Raw genomic sequence first — 24,953 nt, forward strand, 5'->3', positions numbered from 1 at the left:
CATCTGCGTCTGCAGTTACCTCTTATGTTAGTTGGATCTGCCCTTTAATGTGTGACAACTATGACTGGAAGATACAAAAGGAAAACATGGAGGATTGCTGTCAGAGGATTAGATTAGATTAGATTAGATTTACTTTCATTCCAATTGATCCGTAGTGAGGAGGTCCTCCAGGATGTGGAACATGTCAGAAAAACAACAATACATGACAAATATTTAAACTAAAACAGGTAAGCTAATGTACCATTCCACAGGTCCCAAGTGGAATGATCGTCATTTTTTAATGAACACTAAGAGTCATTTTACAAATACTATTGCACTGAATTTAAAATAAAAAAGTTTTTTATTTATTTATAAGGTAAGAAACATGTAATACAACTACTGTAATACTTATTTACAATGAACACATTACTGCACTGAAATGGTGCAGAAGTTAGATTATACTTACACACACACACACACACACACACACACACACACACACACACACACACAAATTTTCAGTGAACACATTACTGCACTGAAATTGTGCAGAAGATATGTTGTACTTATATACAAATCAGTTGGTTTTCCTCAGAAATTCATCAATGGAGTATTGATATATTGAAAGCATAGGGAACAGAACTAGGAAAGCAGGATAAAAAAGATAATTTGAGAAAAATAGAAGGATTATTTCTACTCTGATGGGAGGTAGCAACATGGGCACAGAATATCATGGATGTTAGTAAGTGTAGTCCTTGCTGAGACTCTAATGACAATCAACAAAAATAAATTATCCTAACACATAAATACTATTAATTTAGTAATTCATAAGTTACATTTTCTTGATAATATAGCCAGCTGCTTTATGCAACTTCTTGTCCATTTCTTTTGTAAATATGTTGCTATAGCATAAGTAATGATATTGATCTGCATTATATTTATGTTCTCTGAAGAAAGATTACTTAATGGCAAACTGTATAAGCTGTATTAGACAGGTGCTCAACAAATGATGTTATTTTTTAATAAGTAATTAAAAGTACTATCTAAAATGTAAATTATACTCAACTTCTTCAGCAATAAAAAATAACCAGAAACATAGAGCTAACAATACAGTGTTTTACTACAAATGTTCCAACTGGACCCAATTATATGACTTTCCCTTAATCTTACTTGCAAACAGGCTCAACATTTGCTTACATGGGAATCTACAGTTGAAAGTCGAATGCAAACCAAAATGCAACTTGATTTTATCACATTCTCAAAGCAGTGACAGAAGTGTAATTTGTGCTAATTGCCAAACAAAACCCCAATCCAATAACTGAAGACTGAACCCGAAACTTCTGGATTTGTGATCATACACCTGCACATTGACTCTAGTAAACAACTGTAGTTAAACACCAGTAAACATCAAAAACCAAATTAAATCACTTCTGGAGCCACCTATTACTCTAAAATCTATTAGTCTGGAACATGAATACAGTATAAAATGTAATGCAAGTATATAGACAGCATAGAAGGTTGTTAATAAATCTTTTTAATAGAGGGTGCTTCATAGATATCCAGCAGACATTTCAAGACTATATCTTCTACATGAACAGAGGTTGACAGTTGGGGAGAATATGAACTTATACAGAAAAATTAAAAGTTTACCTCAGCATCAACTGTCAATTGCCAGTTCATATGGTTGCCAGCAATGATCTTCCCAGTGCAGCTACATTAATTGCTCTTTCACCACACAATTACATGAGAACATGCTGGAAATTTTATTTTTCGACAAGGCAGAGTACTACTGCAATGGCACGTCCATGTAAGAGCATTTCTAAACAATGTGATGCCTTGATAATGGGTTTGTCGTAATGGGTGTATGGATCTCAAAATCCCCCATTGGCCTCTAAGGTCAGCTAATTATATTATGTGACATCTTTTGTTGGCATTTGTGAAAGGCCCGGCCTAGTTGCTCCTCCCCTTTTTCAATAAGATTAGGTGAACTGTGTTGCTGCATAGGAACTCCACACATGCTCATAAAAGTATGGAATGAGCCAGAACACATTTGGATGTTTCTTGTGCATCTAGTGGATGGCACATTGAACACCTGTGTAAGGTAAATAACAACTTTTATTCTAAATGCAACTGTCCAAAGTACCCAAATCGTTTGTGCATGCACGTAAAATATATAACTTTGTAAAAGTGGGCAATTATTTTGAAAATAAAAACTTTGTAGTTGTATGTGTTAGTTAAAATTCACCCCCTCTTTCTATCTTCATTCATGTAGAAAACATAGTCTACTGAAATCCGATGAATCTTTTCAAAACACACTGTGTATTATGATGGTATGCAAACTTTCCAATGAAAGTTTCAATCCAGAAATCAATCTTAGTCTCTGAAAGATCTGCTTCCTTTAAAGTCCTTCAAGATAATAACATGCAACTATGATGGGGAGCCTCTGAGAAGTAGAAGGGAAGAAATTGTAATATGCAGCTTTCACACACTCCAAATGTCATACTTAGGTGGCCCAATCTGGAAAGTCTAATGAGCCATCATTAACAATATCAGAGTATCCTTAACATATGAGTGATACTTTCAATCAAAGAATTACAGTATCCTTCAAATCACATTTCTGCTATCATATCTTTTTCAACATAGATGCTAAAGAGAAACAACCTTCTCTATCTGCACTTCATCTCTCAATGGACAAAGTATTCCCCATTCACATGCTGATGATGTCATTTTTTTTAAATTCTCTTAAACAGCAGTTACAAGTTAGGGACTGGAGGTGTCACTTGCAACTTCATTACATGACCAGTCCAGTTAATTCTTCTAACTTTTATCTTTACTGTAAAGACAGCTTCTTTAAACATATCAGATCTATGTTCTTTTTTCAGATTCACAGTTATCTTCACCACTCCAAAAATTATGCATCCATCTTCATCCACTCCACGATGCTAACTAATCCAGGTGGAGTTATAACTTTCGCCACGCCTTTTAGAATTTGCCTGCCCCCACCCTTCCCAGAGCAAATGTCACTTCTGGGTGCAAAATACAAACATGGGAGTCGCTCTGCCCCACCCAGAATTAGACTTATAGATGCGTATTTTGTTACTGTTTTCCTTCCCTAGAGACTTTCTGCTCTTTAAGACATTTGACATGTGTAATAAATACCTTTTGTTTGCTTTCTGAATTCTAATTTTAATTTCTTCTTTAACATTATCTGTTGCATAGATATATAAACTGATTTACATGTTCACATGTTTCAGTTTGGCCTTTCAAGATGTCATTCTTGAAAATATCTTGTTTTGTAAATATTTAACTGTCGATCAGGTTCTGTGAGGGCTTCAGTTAAATGCTATTTGAGAGCTAAAATTTCTCTTTCATTGTCTCATAAGAGAATTATGTCAGCAGTGTGATGTTATAAAATAAATTTCATCTCACATCACAGACGGACAAAATAACTGTACTAATGAGATGAATTGACTGAGAACAGCAGACTGAAATACAGCAACATTTCACACAAAAAAGTGAAAGAATGTTGATCTGCACATATGTCTCCGATGTTCATTTCCATACAGGCCCACAGCACAATTGACATTTTGTGTCTGCGCTTTGGACCCTTAAGGTTCTTCTACAAAATAAGTTTATATGTGTTGCTTGTCTGTTCTTGATATAATCTATAGAATACAATGAATGAATGAATAAATAAATTAATTAATTAGCATAACAACAAAAATTACTGTAACGTGTAACCATTATGGTCAGCTCTCTTTTATGTATGAATGTGTACTAAATCTGATGCCTTCTGTTAAATGAATCTCTTTCATGCCGCCACTATTAATGCTCACGCCATTATTAGAAATCTGACTTGTCACCTCTGTTTTTCTGTTTACATTTCCTCCATCAACCCACTAGATCTACCAATCACGGGTTCCACATATGATACATGTTTTGTCCTTAGATCCCTTTTCATTAGTTCCTCAGGAAACTTGTAATTCAGAAATGTAAAATTTAAGTATAATAAACTTGATACAGTCCAAAACACTTTACTATTTACTTCTGGTGGCCAGTTTCAGTTAAACAATCTTCAGACCAAAATTAGTTATCATAAATAAGGGTCTCTTTTTCATGATGCTTAAAACTATTAAAATTTAAGTATTCACTTATGTGTTTTTCTATATTATTACTGTAGATGCTTTGTTAAAGGAAGATAATCAATTATCAGTGATGCACAAAAACCTTCAAAATATGACAGCTCTGATACTTACAACATCTTCAATAATCTCCTTTATAGCTGATACACTAAGGATGAACACTAGAGGCACCAATGTGGTATACCGTCCAGTAGGAGACACATCAGGAATTTGCTGTTGAAAAATATTTTGTTAGTTCATGTAAAATATTTATAAATCATGAGTTACAACTACTCTGCATTGAAAGATTTACTGAATGTTAATTCTACTTTTTGTCAGGAACTGATAAAGCATCAAACACATTATTTTTTTACACACAGAAGGAATTTAATCAGCTGAACAGTCTCTTCAGTTTCCATTCTCATTAAAATAAATATGTTTAACTATGTCTTTCAATGATATTATACAAATTATGTTAATTTGCTGACATTTTTCTACTCAGACTATTGCTCATATTCTGCTACGGTACACATCTCAGTATGCATACACTGAAAGAATATATCAGGTTCATATAATTACTTTCTCTTTGATTTTGATTTTCATTTTCTTGTTTCTGTTATGGTTTCATCCCACTTTCTGGTTATTCAGATATTCGTGATACCATTTTCCTACATGTAACACATATAGAATTTTCCTTTGTGTAAATACTGTCAGTAGAAACATTTTAAAGAGAAAAAATTAGCCCACACTTTTGAAACTATTAGTTCATTCCTCAGGGAGGAAAGAAGGATAGGTCATGGACAATTAGAAAGGAAGGAAAGGTCACTCAAACACAATATTTTAAAATCTTTAAACTTGCAATGCAGCAACAAACATCCTCAGGGAGGAAAGAAGGATAGGTCATGGACAATTAGAAAGGAAGGAAAGGTCACTCAAACACAATATTTTAAAATCTTTAAACTTGCAATGCAGCAACAAACATCCTGCTACATTCGCACACAGCTGGATATTGGTATGCACATCAGAGCTCCTTAACAAATGGAGAAACAGGTGGAAGAGGAACACAAACCAATGGTAGGCAAGCAAATCGTGATAGACAGAGTGCAGACAAACAACAGATGACAACAAGAACATACAACACAGATGACAATGAGGCAATAAGCTAAGCCTTCACTACAATGACAACGACAAGGCCTGAAGCAGCGGAGACACAAATTCGAGACTTGACAAAAGAGAGTAACTGCATGACAAGCAAGGTAGTTATCAAGCAATCTTAGTACGGCAATGATAGATCCAATGGGTTGGGTTGATTTGGGGGAAGAGGCCAAAGAGCAAGGTCATCGGTCTCATTGGATGTGCCCTTTCAAAGGAACGATCCTGGCATTTGCCTGAAGCGATTTAGGGAAATCACGGAAAACCTAAATCAGGATGGTCGGACACGGGATTGAACTGTCGTCCACCCGAAAGTGAGTCCAGTGTGTTAACCACTGCACCACATCGCCTGGTGATAGATCCAATGATATCACGCACAAGCACTGCATTGACGAGCTGTGAATTGGGCGGCTGCCTATATACTTGCTATGTGGAACACTTTTGGCCACCATATTTATCTACATCTACATCTACATTTATACTCCGCAAGCCACCCAACGGTGTGTGGCAGAGGGCACCTTACGTGCCACTGTCAGTACCTCCCTTCCCTGTTCCAGTCACGTACGGTTCGCGGGAAGAACGACTGTATGAAAGCCTCCGTGCGCACTCTAATCTTACATTCGTGATCTCCTCGGGAGGTATAAGTAGGGGGAAGCAATATATTCGATACCTCATCCAGAAACGCACCCTCTCGAAACCTGGCGAGCAAGCCACACCGCGATGCAGAGCGCCTCCCTTGCAGAGTCTGCCACTTGAGTTTGCTAAACATCTCCGTAACGCTATCACGGTTACCAAATAACCCTGTGACGAAATGCGCCGCTCTTCTTTGGATCTTCTCTATCTCCTCCGTCAACCCGATCTGGTACAGATCCCACACTGATGAGCAATACTCAAGTATAGGTCGAACGAGTGTTTTGTAAGCCACCTCCTTTGTTGATGGACTACATTTTCTAGGGACTCTCCCAATGAATCTCAACCTGGTACCCGCCTTACCAACAATTAATTTTATATGATCATTCCACTTCAAATCATTCCGCACGCATACTCCCAGATATTTTACAGAAGTAACTGCTACCAGTGTTTGTTCCGCTGTTATATAATCATACAATAAGGGATCCTTCTTTCTATGTATTCGCAATACGCCACTCCCTGCACCAAGTGCCTATCCGCTGCAGATCTTCCTGCATTTCGCTACAATTTTCTAATGCTGCAACTTCTCTGTATACTACAGCATCATCCGCGAAAAGCCGCATGGAACTTCCGACTCTACCTACTAGGTCATTTATATATATTGTGAAAAGCAATGGTCCCGTAACACTACCCTGTGGCACGCCAGAAGTTACTTTAACGTCTGTAGACGTCTCTCCATTGAGAACAACATGCTGTGCTCTGTTTGCTAAAAACTCTTCAATGCAGCCACACAGCTGGTCTGATATTCCGTAGGCTCTTACTTTGTTTATCAGGCAACAGTGCGGAACTGTATCGAACGCCTTCCGGAAGTCAAGAAAAATAGCATCTACCTGGGAGCCTGTATCTAATATTTTCTGGGTCTCATGACAAATAAAGCGAGTTGGCTCTCACGTGATCGCTGTTTCCGGAATCCATGTTGATTCCTACAGAGTAGATTCTGGGTTTCCAAAAATGACATGATACTCGAGCAAAAAATATGTTCTAAAATTCTACAACAGATCGACGTCAGAGATATAGGTCTATAGTTTTGCGCATCTGCTCGACAAACCTTCTTGAAGACTGGGACTGCCTGTGCTCTTTTCCAATCATTTGGAACCTTCCGTTCCTCTAGAGACTTGCGGTACACGGCTGTTAGAAGGGGTGCAAGTTCTTTCGCGTACTCTGTGTAGAATCGAATTGGTATCCCGTCAGGTCCAGTGGACTTTCCTCTGTTGAGTGATTCCAGTTGTTTTTCTATTCCTTGGACACTTATTTTGATGCCAACCATTTTTTCATTTGTGCGATTATTTAGAGAAGGAACTGCAGTGCGGTCTTCCTCTGTGAAACAGCTTTGGAAAAAGGTGTTTAGTATTTCAGCTTTACGTGTGTCATCCTCTGTTTCAATGCCATCATCATCCCGGAGTGTCTGGATATGCTGTTTCGAGCCACTTACTGATTTAACGTAAGACCAGAACTTCCTAGGATTTTCTGTCAAGTCGGTACATAGAATTTTACTTTCGAATTCACTGAACGCTTCATGCATAGCCCTCCTTACGCTAACTTTGACATCATTTAGCTTCTGTTTGTCTGAGAGGTTTTGGCTGTGTTTAAACTTGGAGTGAAGCTCTCTTTGCTTTCGCAGTAGTTTCCTAACTTTGTTGTTGTACCACGATGGGTTTTTCCCATCCCTCACAGTTTTACTCAGCACGTACCTGTCTAAAACGCATTTTACGATTGCCTTGAACTTTTTCCATAAACACTCAACATTGTCAGTGTCGGAACAGAAATTTTCGTTTTGATCTGTCAGGCAGTCTGAAATCTGCCTTCTATTACTCTTGCTAAACAGATAAACCTTCCTCCCTTTTTTTATATTTCTATTAACTTCCATATTCAGGGATGCTGCAACGGACTTATGATCACTGATTCCCTGTTCTGCACATACAGAGTCGAAAAGTTCGGGTCTGTTTGTTATCAGTAGGTCCAAGATGTTATCTCCATGAGTCGGCTCTCTGTTTAATTGCTCGAGGCAATTTTCGGAGAGTGCACTCAGTATAATGTCACTCGATGCTCTGTCCCTACCACCCGTCCTAAACATCTGAGTGTCCCAGTCTATATCTGGTAAATTTAAATCTCCACCTAAGACTATAACATGCTGAGAAAATTTATGTGAAATGTATTCCAAATTTTCTCTCAGTTGTTGTGCCACTAATGCTGCTGAGTCGGGAAGTTGGTAAAAGGAGCCAATTATTAACCTAGCTCGGTTGTTGAGAGTAACCTCCACCCATAATAATTCACAGGAACTATCCACTTCTACTTCACTACAGGATAAACTACTACTAACAGCGATGAACACTCCACCACCGGTTGCATGCAATCTATCCTTTCTAAACACCGTCTGTACCTTTGTAAAAATTTCGGCAGAATTTATCTCTGGCTTCAGTCAGCTTTCTGTACCTATAACAATTTCAGCTTCGGTGCTTTCTATCAGCACTTGAAGTTCCGGTACTTTACCAACGCAGCTTCGACAGTTTACAATTACAATACCGATTACTGCTTGGTCCCCGCATGTCCTGACTTTGCCCCGCACCCGTTGAGGCTGTTGCCCTTTCTGTACTTGCCCAAGGCCATCTAACCTAAAAAACTACCCAGTCCTCGCCACACAACCCTGCTACCCGTGTAGCCGCTTGCTGCGTGTAGTGGACTCCTGACATATCCAGCGGAACCCCAAACCCCACCACCCTATAGCGCAAGTCGAGGAATCTGCAGCCCACACGGTCGCAGAACCGTCTCAGCTTCTGATTCAGACCCTCCACTCGGCTCTGTACCAAAGGTCCGCAGTCAGTCCTGTCGACGATGCTGCAGATGGGTGCACCCCGTACCCTTCATGGCATTCGGAAGGACCCTTTCCACATCTGGAATGACTCCCCCCGGTATGCACACGGAGTGCACATTGGTTTTCTTCCCCTCTCTTGCTGCCATATCCCTAAGGGGCCCCATTACGCACCTGACGTTGGAGCTCCAAACTACCAGTAAGCCCACCCTCTGCGACTGCCCGGATCTTGCAGACTGAGGGGCAACCTCTGGAACAGGACAAGCAGCCATGTCAGGCTGAAGATCAGTATCACCCTGAGACAGAGCCTGAAACCGGTTCGTCAGACAAACTGGAGAGGCCTTCCGTTCAGCCCTCCGGAATGTCTTTCGCCCCCTGCCACACCTAGAGACGACCTCCCACTCTACCACAGGTGAAGGATCAGCCTCAATGCGGGCAGTATCCCGGGCAACCATAGTCGTAGTCGTAGTCCGATCGGGGGATGCGTGGGGCGAGCTGGCCGTCCCCGACAAATGCCCATCCGGACCCCCACAGTGATGCCCATTGGCAACAGCCTCAAGCTGAGTGACCGAAGCCAACACTGCCTGAAGCTGGGAGCAAAGGGATGCCAACTCAGCCTGCATCCGAACACAACAGTTGCAGTCCCTATCCATGCTAAAAACTGTTGTGCAAAGAACGTCTGAACTAATCTACAGAGAGCACAAACAAATCGACACAAAATTTAAACGGTTATTAAAATACAAGATTGCCTAGTAAATGCAGTAATGCTGCTACTTGCGCACTGCTGACACACTGCTTGGTGGCGGAAGGAGACTATGCGATTTTACATTATTCAGGTACTAAAACGCGATGCTACAACTCTCAAATACTATAATACGCCCGAAATTTATGAATTAAACAATGCAAGTACCAAAAACACGCAAAGAAATTAAGAATTAAACTATGTAACAAATGAGTGAGCTAGGAGTATACGACTTGCTGCTGCAGTTGCTTATCCAACGGCGGCAGGGGGCACACTGAGGAGTGAGAGAGTGGCACATCCACCATGCTAGCACAGAGCTGCCCAGATGTTGTGCCCCCTAACAGACATCTATTTCCACCTCCTCTGGTGGGCATTCGACCTCCACGGTAGCAGATGCCAGATATCCTACTCGTAATGATGGATGCCTAGATAATATTATAGTTAATTTACTTAGAGATGAATATGTTGCTACTTTGGCCTAAGTAGCTTTCGCAGATCATGATCCATTACTTTTACATTTTATCATAACCAAACAATTTATTCCAATGAATTTAATGTGACATGGGCACGAGGGCAGAAAGAGGTGCACATTATGTTATTTATTGACAAGTTGAAGAACACAAATTAGGACTCTGTATACGAGTATCAAACAGGAAAATCTGAAAAGATGAAAATGATTTTTTTAAATAAATATTATGACTTATGGTACTCTTGTTCCCCATTAATAAAAGTTAGCTCTTCGGGTAAACATAACAATACAAAACTTAACTTTGTATACAAAAGAATTAGCAGAAATTAAAGAAAGCACGCTCATCCTGTATTGAATATTTAAATGTGAGGATAACTGAGGGGTGAGCAGGGGGATTTGGTTTACAATGATTACCATAGAAATAAAATGTGTTACAAAGCTGAGCCCATATAAGTTGAAAAAAGTACCATGTGAAAGGTACATATGAGATGCAACAAACACACTAATTTCAGAACAAACAGAACACCTTGAATGACTAGAGATAGGATGTTCATATTCACAGGACATGTACATTAGTATATTCTACAGAAACGATTAGCATTTTAGTCATCTTGGTTCATCATGTGTTGTGTAGCCTAGAAGGCATAGGGTATGCCATGAGCCCTAATAACTTGTTCTACGTGTGATGGCATTGATGCATATAAGGCATGAATGGTGTCCTGTGGTATAGGCATCCATGCTGCATTCATCTGATTCAAAAGTTCAACTGTGGTGGTTGGCACTGGGTCACAGCACTGCACCAGTCATTTCACCATATTCCACACATTTTTGATTGGTGGCAAGTCTTGTTAGCTAGCGGGTCGGGGCAAAAGGCTGCCAAGAAGGCATGTGTTCATACTGCAATATGGAGTTGTGCATTTTCTTACTTAAAAACAGTGTCTGGTGTTGTGCAGGAAGTGTATGGCTATGGGCCACAGGATGTCATTCACGTAGGTCACACTGGTCACAGTGCCCTGGGTGTGTACCAACTGAGAGTTTTGGTTGTACCCAATAGCAGCCCACATCATAATGTTTTGAGCTAGCACTATATGTCTTGTGCAAATGCAGTCACTGTGATGTCTGCGGCGAACCAAAATGCGACCATCATTTTCGAACAAACAGAACCTGGATGCTATCTGATGACATTCCTGTCCCCAATGACATCATTCCATACACCATTGCTGCCTAGCATGTTTCTGCACATCTGTCAAAGATAAGTGGAGAAGTGGACAATAATAAATGGCAACATGTAATCAGAACATTAATATTAATATTTTGATAGTAACTGTAACATGCTGTCACCGAGAGAGCCTATTCTAAGCTTGTGGTCAACGGCAAATAAAGAATAGGATAAAAGGGACTGACATGTGAAGACGAGGAGAAACTCATCTCCGATCTGAGGGATCTATTCTTCCTTTCTAAACTTTCCCAGCCTCTCTTTCTTTCCTCCATGAGGAAGGATTTAGTAATTCCATAAGCTAGAAACAGTTTGTTCACTTCCAAATGGGTGTACTGATAGTACTGGAATTTGATCCCCTGGAGGTAAATACTGGCCAGCCATTCTGCCTCTCTGTAATTTTATAGTTTTCTCCAGTGAATTTTCCTTTTGAGACATTTTCATTATGTTTCTCATTTCTTTTTCATCTGCCTGGTATCTTCACAGTCTTCTTCACAAATTGACCCTAATGTGTTCAATAATTATTTGATTTTGTATAACTTAATTTGGCTTCTGTTTCTTTTGCGCACTGTTTTCCTGATGTCCAGCTCTGCCCAGTACTCTTCTTACTTAAAGTCCATTTCTGAAACTACAATACAGTCATATACTTTCCCTGTATTTACTATCTCTTTATTGTAAAATGTTTCCAATAAGCAACAAAAACCAGCATTCTGTCTTGTACAAAAGCACTATTCTGTTGTAGTACTCACTGGAGTCTCTTATGAAAGACTCTGTACTCTTGGCGGTCTGCATTCCATATTAAAGATTCCAGTCTTGTGGTGTGAAGCAGCTGTAATGATACATACAAAACCAAATGAGGAAAAGTAACTGATGAACCTGACAACTTTCTCCTCCCATTCTATAATGTTATGTTTGAATGTACAATCACCACACCAAACTTACAATTAATTCCATGGTGCTTTTTGACATATGCATTATCTAATGGAAGGAGTAGAAGTAACCACTTACCACATAAATAAGACATTGAGTGCATATAAATGTAGGCTTCTGCAGCCACTGTCACAGGCAATATTTTTTTTCTGGGTTTGTGACTGCATTTTCAACATGTAGAACTACAATGTTTCGGTCACTTGCAGCAGTGACCGAAACCTCGGCAGTTTTACACACACCCACACACACACACCCACACACATACACACACACACACACACACACACACACACACACACACACAGGGTTGATAGGTGGGTAGAATAACACACAGAAAGAGGGCAAGGGTACCACAGAGGAAGACGGAGACTGCTGCAGAGAGGACATAGAGGGTGTAGGTTAAAGGGGTAAAGTTTATTTACAACAATGGCAGCTCTTGCATCATGTGCATATGTTGGTAATTCACTGAGATTGGCCATAGCCAATCGTATGATAGCATACGGCAGCCTATGAGAATTGCTGAATTTAATGATTTATTTTGGCAGAAGTTATGGAGTGATTAGAACTTATCGATATGGAGAGAGCCAGAACAGCTTTTACTGATCTAATTATTATCAATTTTAAGTTTGTGTACTGATTTTTATAATTCTTTGATGACTGGAAAAACCAAGGTGAGGTGACAGACTGACCTAGGGAAGCCAGAGCCTAGGTTAGGTTGTAACGTGATAATTTGGTTGTGAATGGCGAAACCAATAAATGTGAAAGCAAAAAACATGGTTGTAGTGACAGACTGATCTGACTGGAATGTGATCATTTGCTTTTGAGTCGGCAAAGCCAATGGATCTTACAACGAAAATGAGATTACTGTAATAAATTGATGTTCAGTGTAATCCGACATACACATTCGTCACTATAATAATCTACTTGCACATCTTATATCTGATTTTGCCAAAAATTCCAATGACGTGGTTACATTCTAACCTTATACAACAGAACACCAGCTAACTTGATTAATGAACCATAGGAAATTACTGATGAGAATGTCATTGGCTACCTAGACCTCAATCATGAACTGTCATTCAACTTCCCCAGAATCATCATGTGAACTGCTACAAACAGAAACACACAATGGAAAAGCCACCAATACATAAGTGCACTTTTACAAAGATTAATGGAATGAAGACATGGGGCCAGGGAATAAAGGAGGTTGAGGCAAGGATTGCGGGATTGAAAGATATGTTTTAAGGGCAATACTAATCTAGGAAATTCAGAAAAGAGCTGGTATTGGGAGTGTTCACCTACTGGATTAATAAACACATCAGCTACACTAATTTTTTTTCCTACAGCAACTGCTCTTGTGCATTTTTGAACTAACTGCATCAGCAACATACATGCTGATCAATCTAATGAGTTGGTCTTATTTATCCACCCCACAGCAATAACTCTTCTAGACTGCAAATATGAACAGCACAGACTGTGTCTCATCAACACTAGAGCTTCAGTATCTACTCATACTGCATCCTCAATCAATTTACATTCTATCTCAGTCTTGCTTTCTCTAATTTTCTTCATTTACTTCCATCCCTGTCCCCTTTTACTTTCACTTTCTACTTTCATTCTCTTACTTTTCAATGCAGTGCCTTTCCTTCCTCTCTCTTGATCACTTGTTGTTATTTCTTTTCTAACTGTTTCCTTTTTAACAATTCTACCCCTAACATTGCCCTGCCTCCAATCTCACCCTTTAGTGGAAGTGAATAATATTAATTTTTCTGACTCTTATCCTGCATGATGATCATGTCCCTCATCTTCCTAATACACAATGTCACTTCATTTCATTGTCATAAAATTCTGGTGTGCCTATGAAAGCATAGCATATGCACTCCCAATATTGACACTACTTCTTCAGTATGAAGAACTACTGTCTCTTCTGTTGCACATCAGCCTACACAACACAAATAATTTCATCGTAGAAGCAGCTTTAATATTTATGTTTTCTGTTATTTTTACCAGAAAATGGGATAAATACACAAATCAGGCACAATTCAATATAAATGGTAGAAAATCATTAAGTTATAAACAAAGTATTTTGAGCAACTGACATAGGCCTACTGGTATAATCAGCTACTTATACTAAAAACTCAGCTCACGAGTGAGTGTAAAAATAATAACTTGCATACATTTTTTAACAAACCTGCAACAGTGCGATGAACAGAAAAAAGATGTTGGAGTAACGCCGAAACTGCTCAAAAAGGAAGCTTGGTACAAAAGAGAGCATGTTGTATTTGGCAGTGGAGATGTGATTACTGCAGTATTTGCTTGGTTGTGGACGGTTCACAAATATAATTCGGTGCTCCACTAGACCTCCTTCCACTTCCTCCGTGATGCCCGAAGTCGTCTCCACATCTTCATCTAGAAAAAGAGAAATATCAAAATACGACTGTCAGTGACATTACCAGTATACATTTTCTGTAACAGGTATTCTTTGTTGTCTACTGATTTATTCATTTTGTAATAATTACAAATGATTAGTAAAGAACAATAAAAACTAAAGGCATACATGACCTGAACACAAAAACATTTACATTGGAATATCTGAGGTTGATTTCCCATTATTTTGTTTGCTGCAGGCATCCCAAACTGAGTAACAGTTTCATCTTACATAGATGACGCATTGTTTGTGTGTAGCATCTGATGTGAACCAAAATACTCTTAAGAGATTTGTCTATAACTTCAGACAGCTTTTTTTTTTTTTAATTTACTTTGTGGTTTTAGTTTTTATACCAAAAATGTGTGTGTTTGATACCCACACTACAGATTGGATAGCACCATCTTGATGGCACATTCACACTGATTACATATGTGAACATGTAAACAAATTGACAGTCTACGCTACACTTCAGTCTACAAATCAGACCAGTTTGCCACGACAACAAAGATTTCATGGGACAAGGAGCCCTGTCATACTGTAGTCTTACTCTGTCTACATTCCACTCTAACTAGACCTCGAGCTACACTTCAGATCAGTATGCCACCAACACAAAGATTTCATGGGATGAGGGGTATTCTCTTACTCTACCTGTAGCCTTCTTGTAGTGGTTATTGATGCTTAAATATTTACCTCACTAGTATCATTTAATAAGTCTTCATAATAACTCAAATGCACCAAGACTTAATGACAGCTTCAATATTCGTCTCAGTATACCTCAATATTTGAAGAACTGAGACTGACGCCAGAACAACAGGGACTTACATGCATTGAGAATAAAAAAAACAGCGCATTGAGAATAGCTAGGTACTAGCCGAAATCCGGATTTGCATAATAAAATCTAAAAAGAACGACTGATTGCTGCACTCTATAATTTATAAATATCTCAGCTGCCCCCCCTTTTTTTTCTTTTTATTTGTGGCAAATTGCATTGGTCACTAATGTAAACACCCCCATGAGTTTCCAACAAAAATTTGTCTTTTAAGAATCAAGGGTAAGTAAATTGCACTGTAGCAGTATACATCTCTATTTAATAGGGAGAAATCACAGGTCACACCTACGGTTTCTTTCTAGTCATCCATTTTATCTGTTCGTACGGTAGTTTTTATGTGTGAACATGAAGAGCAAAGTGAAGGAACTACCGGTATTTTATTTTCTGTGCGACATCGAGCAGTAGAATCGAATTAATGAGATGTGTTTATCATGATGAATCCACATGTAACGTATATTTACGTAAAAGACATTTCTCAATCCGTGACTATGTAATGACAGTGACATTCAAAAATTCTACGACTTGTATTCCTTCTAGTGAGTGAACTAACGTAAACTAACTGAATATCCGTAGTTCAATTGTCACTTCATCTGCGTAACTTCTTCCAGCCGAATGTAAACTCTGGGATCGGTCCATCAGGAAGCTGTAACAGCCAGTTTGTCCTCTGCATTTCCCTTAAAACAAGAAATACCCGATAACTTCGCTCTTCCTTTTGAGTTTAACATTCATAACACTTCCGATCTCAACATAAAACTAAACGTGGACGATCAGAGGTGTTAATTGTGCGTCCCAACTCTCATAGTTGTTACAAGCAGGCTATGAAGCATGTAACATTATCAGAATTAATATGTTTTCGCTATTCAGAAATCTTAAACTACAACGGAAATGCTGACAGTAAATAAAGTCAAGTTTCCGGTATCATCTTTGCTTTTGAATATCGTCGAGCTAAGTGCAGTGGTATGTTGTCCTACTTGACAGTTCTGGAATTTCGCTGAAGCTCGGCTTGTTACAATTACACTGTACTTTGACAGCATCACTGCGCTATTGCAATACTGCGTATTATACATATGTTAAAACCACAGTGTGTCTTGTTGCCATGTTGAGAACAGAAAATGGCGGACTCGTAATCACCATCACTCCTTTATACTCAATGAACTTGCGCCACTCCCATCCCGTTTCTACCAAGCACTTCCCTTTCTAAATATTAGTCTACTCCGCAGTGAATTCGGTAGAAATCATCACCCAGCGGTACTGTGCACTTCAGCCATATCCAACTACAAAACGTGAAAACCATGCGTAAAGTCCCCTGCTTGAGGAATTGCGTATTCACCATAGTTCGTCAATGATCCGACACTTTTTATATCTGTAACCTTCAATTATGAATTAGGACTGGTTTCCATATTTTTAAAATATTGTCAGATATAATTATGACATATTAAGACCCCCCCAAACGAATAACGGATCGCAGTAACTCGTTGTCCGTTCGCGCGATGTGTCAGTGTGGCAATTCGTAGCTATGGATTGCTGATCGCTCAAACATCGATGAATGACATGAGACGAATCGCCACTGAGTGGCAATGTGGCTGTCTGAATGAGTCTGTTTATTAAGGATGGTTGTGTAGTTATGTTTCGTCTAGCTATGTCCACGTTGGAGTGGGTCTGCTTCTACAAGTATACTCAGCAAATCACTGTTACGTACATGGCACTTACCATAGCACCAAGTATTAACCCATAACTCACGAGGTGACTTTTCTGTAACGTGTACTACGGGGTGTGGTCTCCGAGAGCCCTATCTTTAAACCAAGATTTAAACTGTAAATCACTTGAAAATTTAATTTATGTTATATAACATTTATGGTTACAACTATATAAGTGATGTTTAAATACTCTTTGTTGATTGTATTGCACTAAATAAAGTCAACAGTATTTTATTTTGTATCAAGCAAAAATCAATACTTTTGTCAAGCTTTTTCAGTAGTACACAAAACGAATTGTTAGATAACTAAATTTTACGTTCTGAAAAATTATAGTATCTCTGTAGAAAGCAAATTTTCACATAAAACTAATTTCCGGGGTTTAAACTTGCATATAAAAACTGAACTCGACAGCTAGAAAAAGAAAGGCTGCAAAATTAATATTCAGTACTGAGATCTACATCTTTCTTTACCACCACCCAGAACACATTTAATTTTAACCAACACCAAGTATTTTGTTGGAGAAACAGAAAGGTCCTCATCACCATTATCTTGAAGTTCTTCCTCTGAATGTTTCTCTTGTTCGCTAGCAGAAATTTGATCACTGGCTACTGAAAAATCGTTGTCTTCTTCGTCTACTTCTTGTTCTATATCATTGACATCATTCTCCATACACTGACTAAAAATTTCATCGAACTTAGAGTGTGTAAAATTGTCACATTCTTGCTAACACATTTTGTACTGAACTGACGAAAGAAGGTCCGTACTTCACGAGGTGCGGTCTAGCAGACCCCATCATATGTCAACACTCAAAAAGGCGATAACACAAGTGATGGTTCAAATGGCTCTGAGCACTATGGGACTTAACTTCTGAGGTCATCAGTCCCCTAGAACTTAGAACTACTTAAACCTAACTAACCTAAGGACATCACACTCACCCATGCCCGAGGTAGGAATCGAACTTGCGACCGTAACGGTCGCGCGGTTCCAGACTGTAGCGCCTAGAACCGCTCGGCCACCTCGGTCGGCAACACAACTGACAATAATATCTTGTAGGGTTGGTGATTACAAGAGGGTCTCATTCTCATTAGTCGTTTTACTCATTGCTGAGTGTCATGACCTCACTTCCTCATTCATTCTTACGTAGTTGAAACTTCAGACAGATGTCTCCATTCACAGGGATCTTCGGTCTTTCTTAACATGATGTGAAGAGGTAGGCTGGTAATCTTCTTCGCTTGATCCAGCCATCTGCTTGCTGCTCTCCCTCTTGGTCTTCTGCCCTCAGTTTTTCCTTGCACTATAGTCTTCTCTCAATTATCCCCTTTCCTTCTCGAGATGTGCCCAAGGAACTGAAGGTATCTTTGACTGACACGAGAAGATAATATTCTGGTGATTTTAAGTTCTTCTATTATTGAAACATTTGGTCTTCTTTGTGTCCACGGTGCACGTAGCATCAACGCGGCTTGTATCACTGCTTTTCACGGTCCAGGTCTCGCATCCGTATAAGAATACAGGAAACACCAATGCTTCTACCAAGCGCATCTTCGTTGTCTTGGATATTGCCCGATTCTGCCAGTGAGTTTGACCTTTGCGGCTCGACAAGAATGATTCGTCGTCTTATCTCTTTATCACACTTCCCTGTGCAATTGGTCAGAGAGCCTAGATATACATAATCACTCACTATCCCCAGATTCATTAAGCATCCTGTAAGTTCATTTTGATCGATGCCTTGGCGATTTATAACCATTAGTTTGGTTTTATTTTAATGTTTATCTCTAGGCCAAGGTTTAGACTAATATCTTTCACTCTTGAGAACAGATTACCAAGTTCTTCCTCACTTCCTGCTATGAGTGTAGTATCATCTGCGAAGCGTAAATTGTTGATTTTCCTGCCGCCAATTGAAATCCCACACCGTCTCAGCCATCCAGCGCTTTCCAGATTACACACACTGCATAGGTATTGCAGAGCTGAGGTGACAGTTTGCAACCTTGTCTGACGCCATTTGTCACATCGAAAAATTCCGAGTATTCGCCATCTACTTTTATGGTTGCGGTATGGCTATTATAATGCGGTTTTAGTAGGGATACCCGGTGATTTGGAACAAGAGGGTAGGTGGTGTATAAAAATGTTCCGCCATAATTGACCTACGAGAGCGACTTGGAAAATTCTGGCGCAGTCTGAGAGGCCACACCTCGTGAGTTAAGGTTTAAGGTTTCGCCTCCCCTTTCGTTTAAGGAACTCAGGAAGAATGACTGCTTAAAAGCCTCTGGGCACGCTGTAATTATTCTGATCTTGTCTTTGTGGTCCCTACGCGAGCGCTACGCGGCGTTGAAGCACATTCCTAGGTTCTTCACTCCAGTCAACGAAAGAAAATTAGGAGAAAAAAATCGTGCAGGCGCAAATAAATTTCTGTACCGTGCTACATGGGAGTGAGCATTGGCCGAGGGGGGGGGGGGGGGGGCACAAGATGGGGAAGGTGGTGGTTTGGGGGGGGGGGGGAGGGGAGCGTTTAAATGGCCGCTTTTTCGCGTTTTTTCAAATAGCGGAAACCGCGGCTCCTATCGTAAATGTTTCGCAGTACAAAACTTAACTACATTATTTCCTACGACAAAGATACTATTCATTTTTCCTCTAGGATTAACAGTTTCCGCGTTGCAGGGGATGGTAAAAATCGCAGATTATTATAAACACTTTTTAACAGTATAAAATTAATGTTTTATTTTAAAATGAAGCGAGTTAGAAATAAGTATTAAATGTGTGTACTACATCTACGTGTGGCAGAGCCGTATTAGTGGGCAAGTTGTATTCTGTGGTGTAACACGGGGAAGAGGGGAGATGGGTCGGCCAGTAGCGCGAGGGAAGTTAGGTAGCTGAACTGCGTTCATTCACTTCCCTTTGCGAAGGTCTGCAAACAGCTGATTTCCCACTTCGTCTACCTTGCTACATCACAAGAAGCAACTACGAGGTGTTCCACGGACCCTGCACAGCATGCCTTATGAATCACTGGTGACGGAGTGAGCAGACATGCCTGAAGAGTGTTTATTTTGCACAAAATATCTTAATATTACAGGGAAAGCGAATATGAGTCACTGATAACACTAAAGTAAGAAACGCATAAGGACAGAATATACGTAAATCTCAGCACAGTTCTGCACTGCCAGAAGGTAAGTCGTTCATTAGTCGTCCAGTATGGCAAGTGTAGTGTTTTTCCGGGAAAGGCAACTTGCCCCACCTCGAGCGCTGTTCACTTGTCAGTTCACAGACAGACTGTGCCTCTCCAGCAGTTTCCGTCCAGTTCTCTTATGTGGGGAGATAAAATAACTTCACCTACCTTGTGGTCATATAGCAGAGATTTGCAGAATGAGATTTTCACTCTGCAGTGGAGTGTGCTCTTATATGAAACTTCCTGACAGATTAAAACTGTGTGCCGGACCGAGACTCGAACTCGGGACCCTTGCCTTTCGCGGGCAAGTGCTCTACCAACTTTTTTTTTTTTTTAATCTCATTTTGTTCGCTTTTGTTCGTTGCATTTGCTCGGGGCGGACGTCGTAAGACATCCGTTTAAGTTCGTTGTTGATCGATTAACTCAGTTCTTTTTATTACAGAGGGCAGCTAACTCTGACCGAACACGCTGAGCTACCGTGCCGGCTGACCAACTGAGCTACCCAAGCACGACTCATGACCCGTCCTGGTAGAGCACTTGCCCGCGAAAGGCAAAGGTCCTGAGTTCGAGTCTCGGTCCGGCACACAGTTTTAATCTGTCAGCAAGTTTCATATAGCAGAGATGTTTTCGGTTTATTGAGTATTATTTGCAGTTTTTGCATGAACTACTATGTAAAAAAGTTGAATAGCTGGAGCTGACAAATGTCTAGTATACTGAAGAGTGTGACATGCTGCCAATATGTATTAGACATTCGATTTTATTGTTTCCACTATTAATGACTGCGATACTTTTCACAACATTGCGCTCTGATTTAAATATATGGCCGAAAGAGTCAGCCTACAGGAATTGTGAAACGAACCTTGTCATGCAGAACCGTGTGCCACAAAGGGCACAGATTCACCACGAGATGGGGAAACTCAGAGGCGTCTATTGTCTATTGAGGCCCAAGTGCTGTAGTGTGCGAGTGATACAGATGAGGACCTACGTCATAGGGAAACCCAGTAGAAGGCGTGGCCAGGGAGACGTAGCAGTGTTAAATATGGCGGACCTAAGATCAGCCATAAAGGGAAGCATTTATGAAAACTATTTAATTCTGTAGTAGTGCAGGGAATGAAGCCACAGTAATTTTAACCTACCATACTTCATAAAATTTCATGGTGATCCCAATAAAACTTTAATATTGATCATATCTATAATACTTTAGGATTTACTGTTAAAGTGAAATTAAGGAGTTTTGTAACAAAGACCTGAATCCTAAAATCTGAACGCTTTGGTCGATCTTAACGATCGACATTTCATATAGAAGCGCATCATTGAAATGACAGATGTTGCAAATATCAACTCTGTAACTTTATTTGTTTAAAAGATATAGTAAATTTAAATTATCACTATTTCAGTTAAGCAACAGATCATCATTTCCTCCACACAAAACACATTGAACGATGACAGTATGACACCTTACTGAATCATTAGGTAATAGATATTTGTTGTAAAGTTTAGTGCATAATAGTTACATTTGTTCTTTACTTATTTATCAGAATGCACATTGGTGCAAGGCTACTGGCCATGACATTCAAAGCTAAGAAGGAAATTGTATTGGTTTTATGTAAAAGTATTTAACGTTTATTATGTAATGATTATTATTGTTACTTTATTTAGTACGTGAAAGTGGTCAAGCTTGGATTATTTAAATATGTTAAAAAGCAAAACAATGTAGAATAAGCTGTAGCCGATCAGACGGACAGCTTCAGGAAAGGGAACTTCCCTAGTCAGTTGAGCGAGTATGTTCGGCGCGCGGGTAGCGCGCCCGGGACGGGCAGAGGGACAGTGCGGGTGCAGACGCGAAAGAGGACAGTTTGTCTGGAGACACCGAAGGGTACAGTTCAGATTGAGACGCGAAAGCGGACAATCGGTCTTTAGGCAGCTAGGAGGTGAAACGACTTAGAAAATTTCGCGTTGTGTGGTATCGCGGGACTTAGTTTCTGAGCGGTGATCACCCGCGCGTCTGGTGTGAACTTTTAACTTTTCGTGTAATATCGAGGTGGAGTCTCGGACTTGCGTTTCGTGATGACACTGTGAATGATAGAACTGTGTCAAATGGATATGCGCTCGAGTGTAACAGTAACTCTAAATACGACCACTTTCGCTATTAGTTTGCTTTCTGAATAAACATTATTGTAACGAAATCGCTACTGTGGGGCCTACATCATTTATGGGTCGCTAATTTAGTTCCCGATATTATTATTACTGTTATTATATGTTATATTAACTTTGCATTTCGCAAACTTGCCATCAGCCGGACAATTTAACCAAAGGGTCACAAGTGTCTAATTTAGGGCGTGTAATGCGACACGAGCGGTTCAACCCTTAGACGAGTTTGAGCCAAGACATTTCGACGAAGAGGAACCGCATGTGACTCCGAACCTCTTAGGGATGTTAGCTCGCAATGGGGGTATCAAATGCATCACTCCAGCCTCAGCTCTCCCGAAATCTGAAGAGCCTCAGACGCTTAAGTTTTCCCCCTCTGGAAGAGAAGTAGTTTACCTAAGTGTTACAGAACATCAGACATTTCAACATAAGACAAGCAATGCATTACAGTAGTCTGTTGTTCAACTTCTGAACATGATCGGTCCCATTCCATCGGACATATTCACACCCATCTTGGAAGATATACTGCAGATGTGTGGGAAGTAGCTCCACCCAGTGCAGCCCACATTACAAGTGACAAAAAATCCTGAATGGAAAAGATTTATGCATTCTACCAGCAACACAATTGATGATGAGAGAAGTGCAGTAATTTTCTGGTCATTCATTAATTCACCACCAAGTGACTAAAACTCAATTAAAGGGCTTTACAATATGCTGCCAACGACAAACAGCAGAAGATACCACTTTCACCAACCCAATGCCATTCCAACCTGCACTACATAGGTCACTGACAACATCATTCTTAGAAATTGAACACACAGGAACGCAATATTCAGTTTCCTTTCCTAATTTTCATTCGTGCATTATTTCTTCAAATGTTCAAATGTGTGTGAAATCTTATGGTACTTAACTGCTAAGGTCATCAGTCCCTAAGCTTAGCCGGCCGGTGTGGCCGTGCGGTTAAAGGCGCTTCAGTCTGGAACTGCGTGACCGCTACGGTCGCAGGTTCGAATCCTGCCTCGGGCATGGATGTGTGTGATGTCCTTAGGTTAGTTAGGTTTAATTAGTTCTAAGTTCTAGGCGACTGATGACCTCAGAAGTTAAGTCGCATAGTGCTCAGAGCCATTTGAACCCTAAGCTTACACACTACTTAACCTAAATTATGCTAAGGACAAACACACACACCCATGCCCGAGGGAGGACTCGAACCTCCGCCGGGACCAGCCCATTATTCCTGACTGTGTGGTCAGGTGTTACGTGGTGCTGAATTTTACCCAAATTCATTGACAGTCCATTTGCAGAGAACCAGTAACTAATTTTGAAGAAAACATTATTTACATTTTCAAAAGTGCATCTACATCTGTATACTCCGCAAGCCACCTTACTGTTTGTGGCGGAGGGTACTTCTGGGACCATTCGCGAATGGCGCGAGAGAAGAACGTGGGTAAACTTCCCATTTAGCTCTAATATCTCGGATTTCCTCGTTGTGGTCATTTCGCGAGATATGTGGTACCGCATTGGCGTAACTAAGGTTTTGGGGCTTTTGTTAACTAAAGAACAAATATGATAAGATTAGGCACTCACACATCACAATTCAGATTAAAAGTAAAATATATAAATTTTCTGGCCTGTTGTATTATCATAAGAATAATTGCAGCTAAACTATCTTTTGATCCTACTTTCTCTAAGGAAAGGCCCGTGAGGCTTGCGTGATCTGCTATTTATAATTTTTAGTTTAATCTCTTCAGTTTACCTTGGAATAATCCTCTGTCAGTGCTAAAAGATGTATTTTGCTCATTAACTTTCAAGTTGAGAAGAACAATCTGTTGCTGGTGAATCTGCGTCTTGCGTCTATTGCTAGTGGTCCGTTTTCAAATTGTGCATCACCAAAATTTACTCTCGGTTCCTTTTAGAAGCTGGTACCGTGTCCTCTATGAACTTGCAAACTGTCAGAAACTTCCCGCGTCTCGTTTTTGCAACTGTGTTGGTTCCCAGTTTCAACTTTTACATCGTCATTTTTTTCTCCAGTTCCACTTTCAAAAAAATGGCCTTGAGCACTATGGGACTTAACATCTGAGGTCATCAGTCCCCTAGAACTTAGAACTACTTAAACCTAACTAACCTAAGGACATCACACACATCCATGCTCGAGGCAGGATTCGAACCTGCGACCGTAGCGGTCGCGCGGTTCCAGACTGAAGCGCCTAGAACCGCTCGGCCACACCAGCCGGCTTCACTTTCATTATTAATTTTAGTACATATCTGCCTTGGGCATGAAGCTGATCGCTGGAGTCTTCATTGTATTTTCAACTTCTTCTTCTCGGCAGTCTTTTAAATTTCGCTTTTAAGCACCACTTAAATAAGACCTTTTTTCTAGACATTGTCGTTTTAACTTAATGCAAAATTTAAAAGAAGCTCAAATAAGAAAAAAAATAGCAACACGTTTTATATGACCGTAAGCGTAGCTTAGATGAAGAGGAAATAAACTTCATTACACAGATTACTGAAGTATACAATTGTGATGTCTGAGTCACTTTCTAATAACAGTTCACATTGAGGTGACGAAAGTCATGGGATACCTCC

The 24,953-nt window shown here is 40.0% G+C and overlaps 1 protein-coding gene across 8 annotated transcripts in view; it reads right to left on the minus strand.

Annotated features, from left to right (window-relative positions):
• Positions 1–24,953, minus strand: part of LOC126473750 (probable phospholipid-transporting ATPase IA) — a 614,987-nt gene that overhangs the window by 237,795 nt on the left and 352,239 nt on the right. For all 8 annotated transcript variants that reach the window (XR_007586523.1, XR_007586525.1, XR_007586524.1 and 5 more), the window contains exons 2-3: positions 14,300–14,517; positions 4,236–4,334 (exon numbers count right to left, since the gene is read on the minus strand). Coding sequence is in view for 5 of the 8 variants with exons in the window: in XM_050101001.1 (XP_049956958.1) it covers positions 4,236–4,334; positions 14,300–14,517 (317 nt within the window). In the remaining 3 variants the exon portion in view is untranslated. The remainder of the gene's footprint in view (positions 1–4,235; positions 4,335–14,299; positions 14,518–24,953) is intronic.

Source organism: Schistocerca serialis, chromosome 4, assembly GCF_023864345.2.
Source record: "Schistocerca serialis cubense isolate TAMUIC-IGC-003099 chromosome 4, iqSchSeri2.2, whole genome shotgun sequence".
Taxonomy (NCBI): Eukaryota; Metazoa; Arthropoda; class Insecta; order Orthoptera; family Acrididae; genus Schistocerca; species Schistocerca serialis.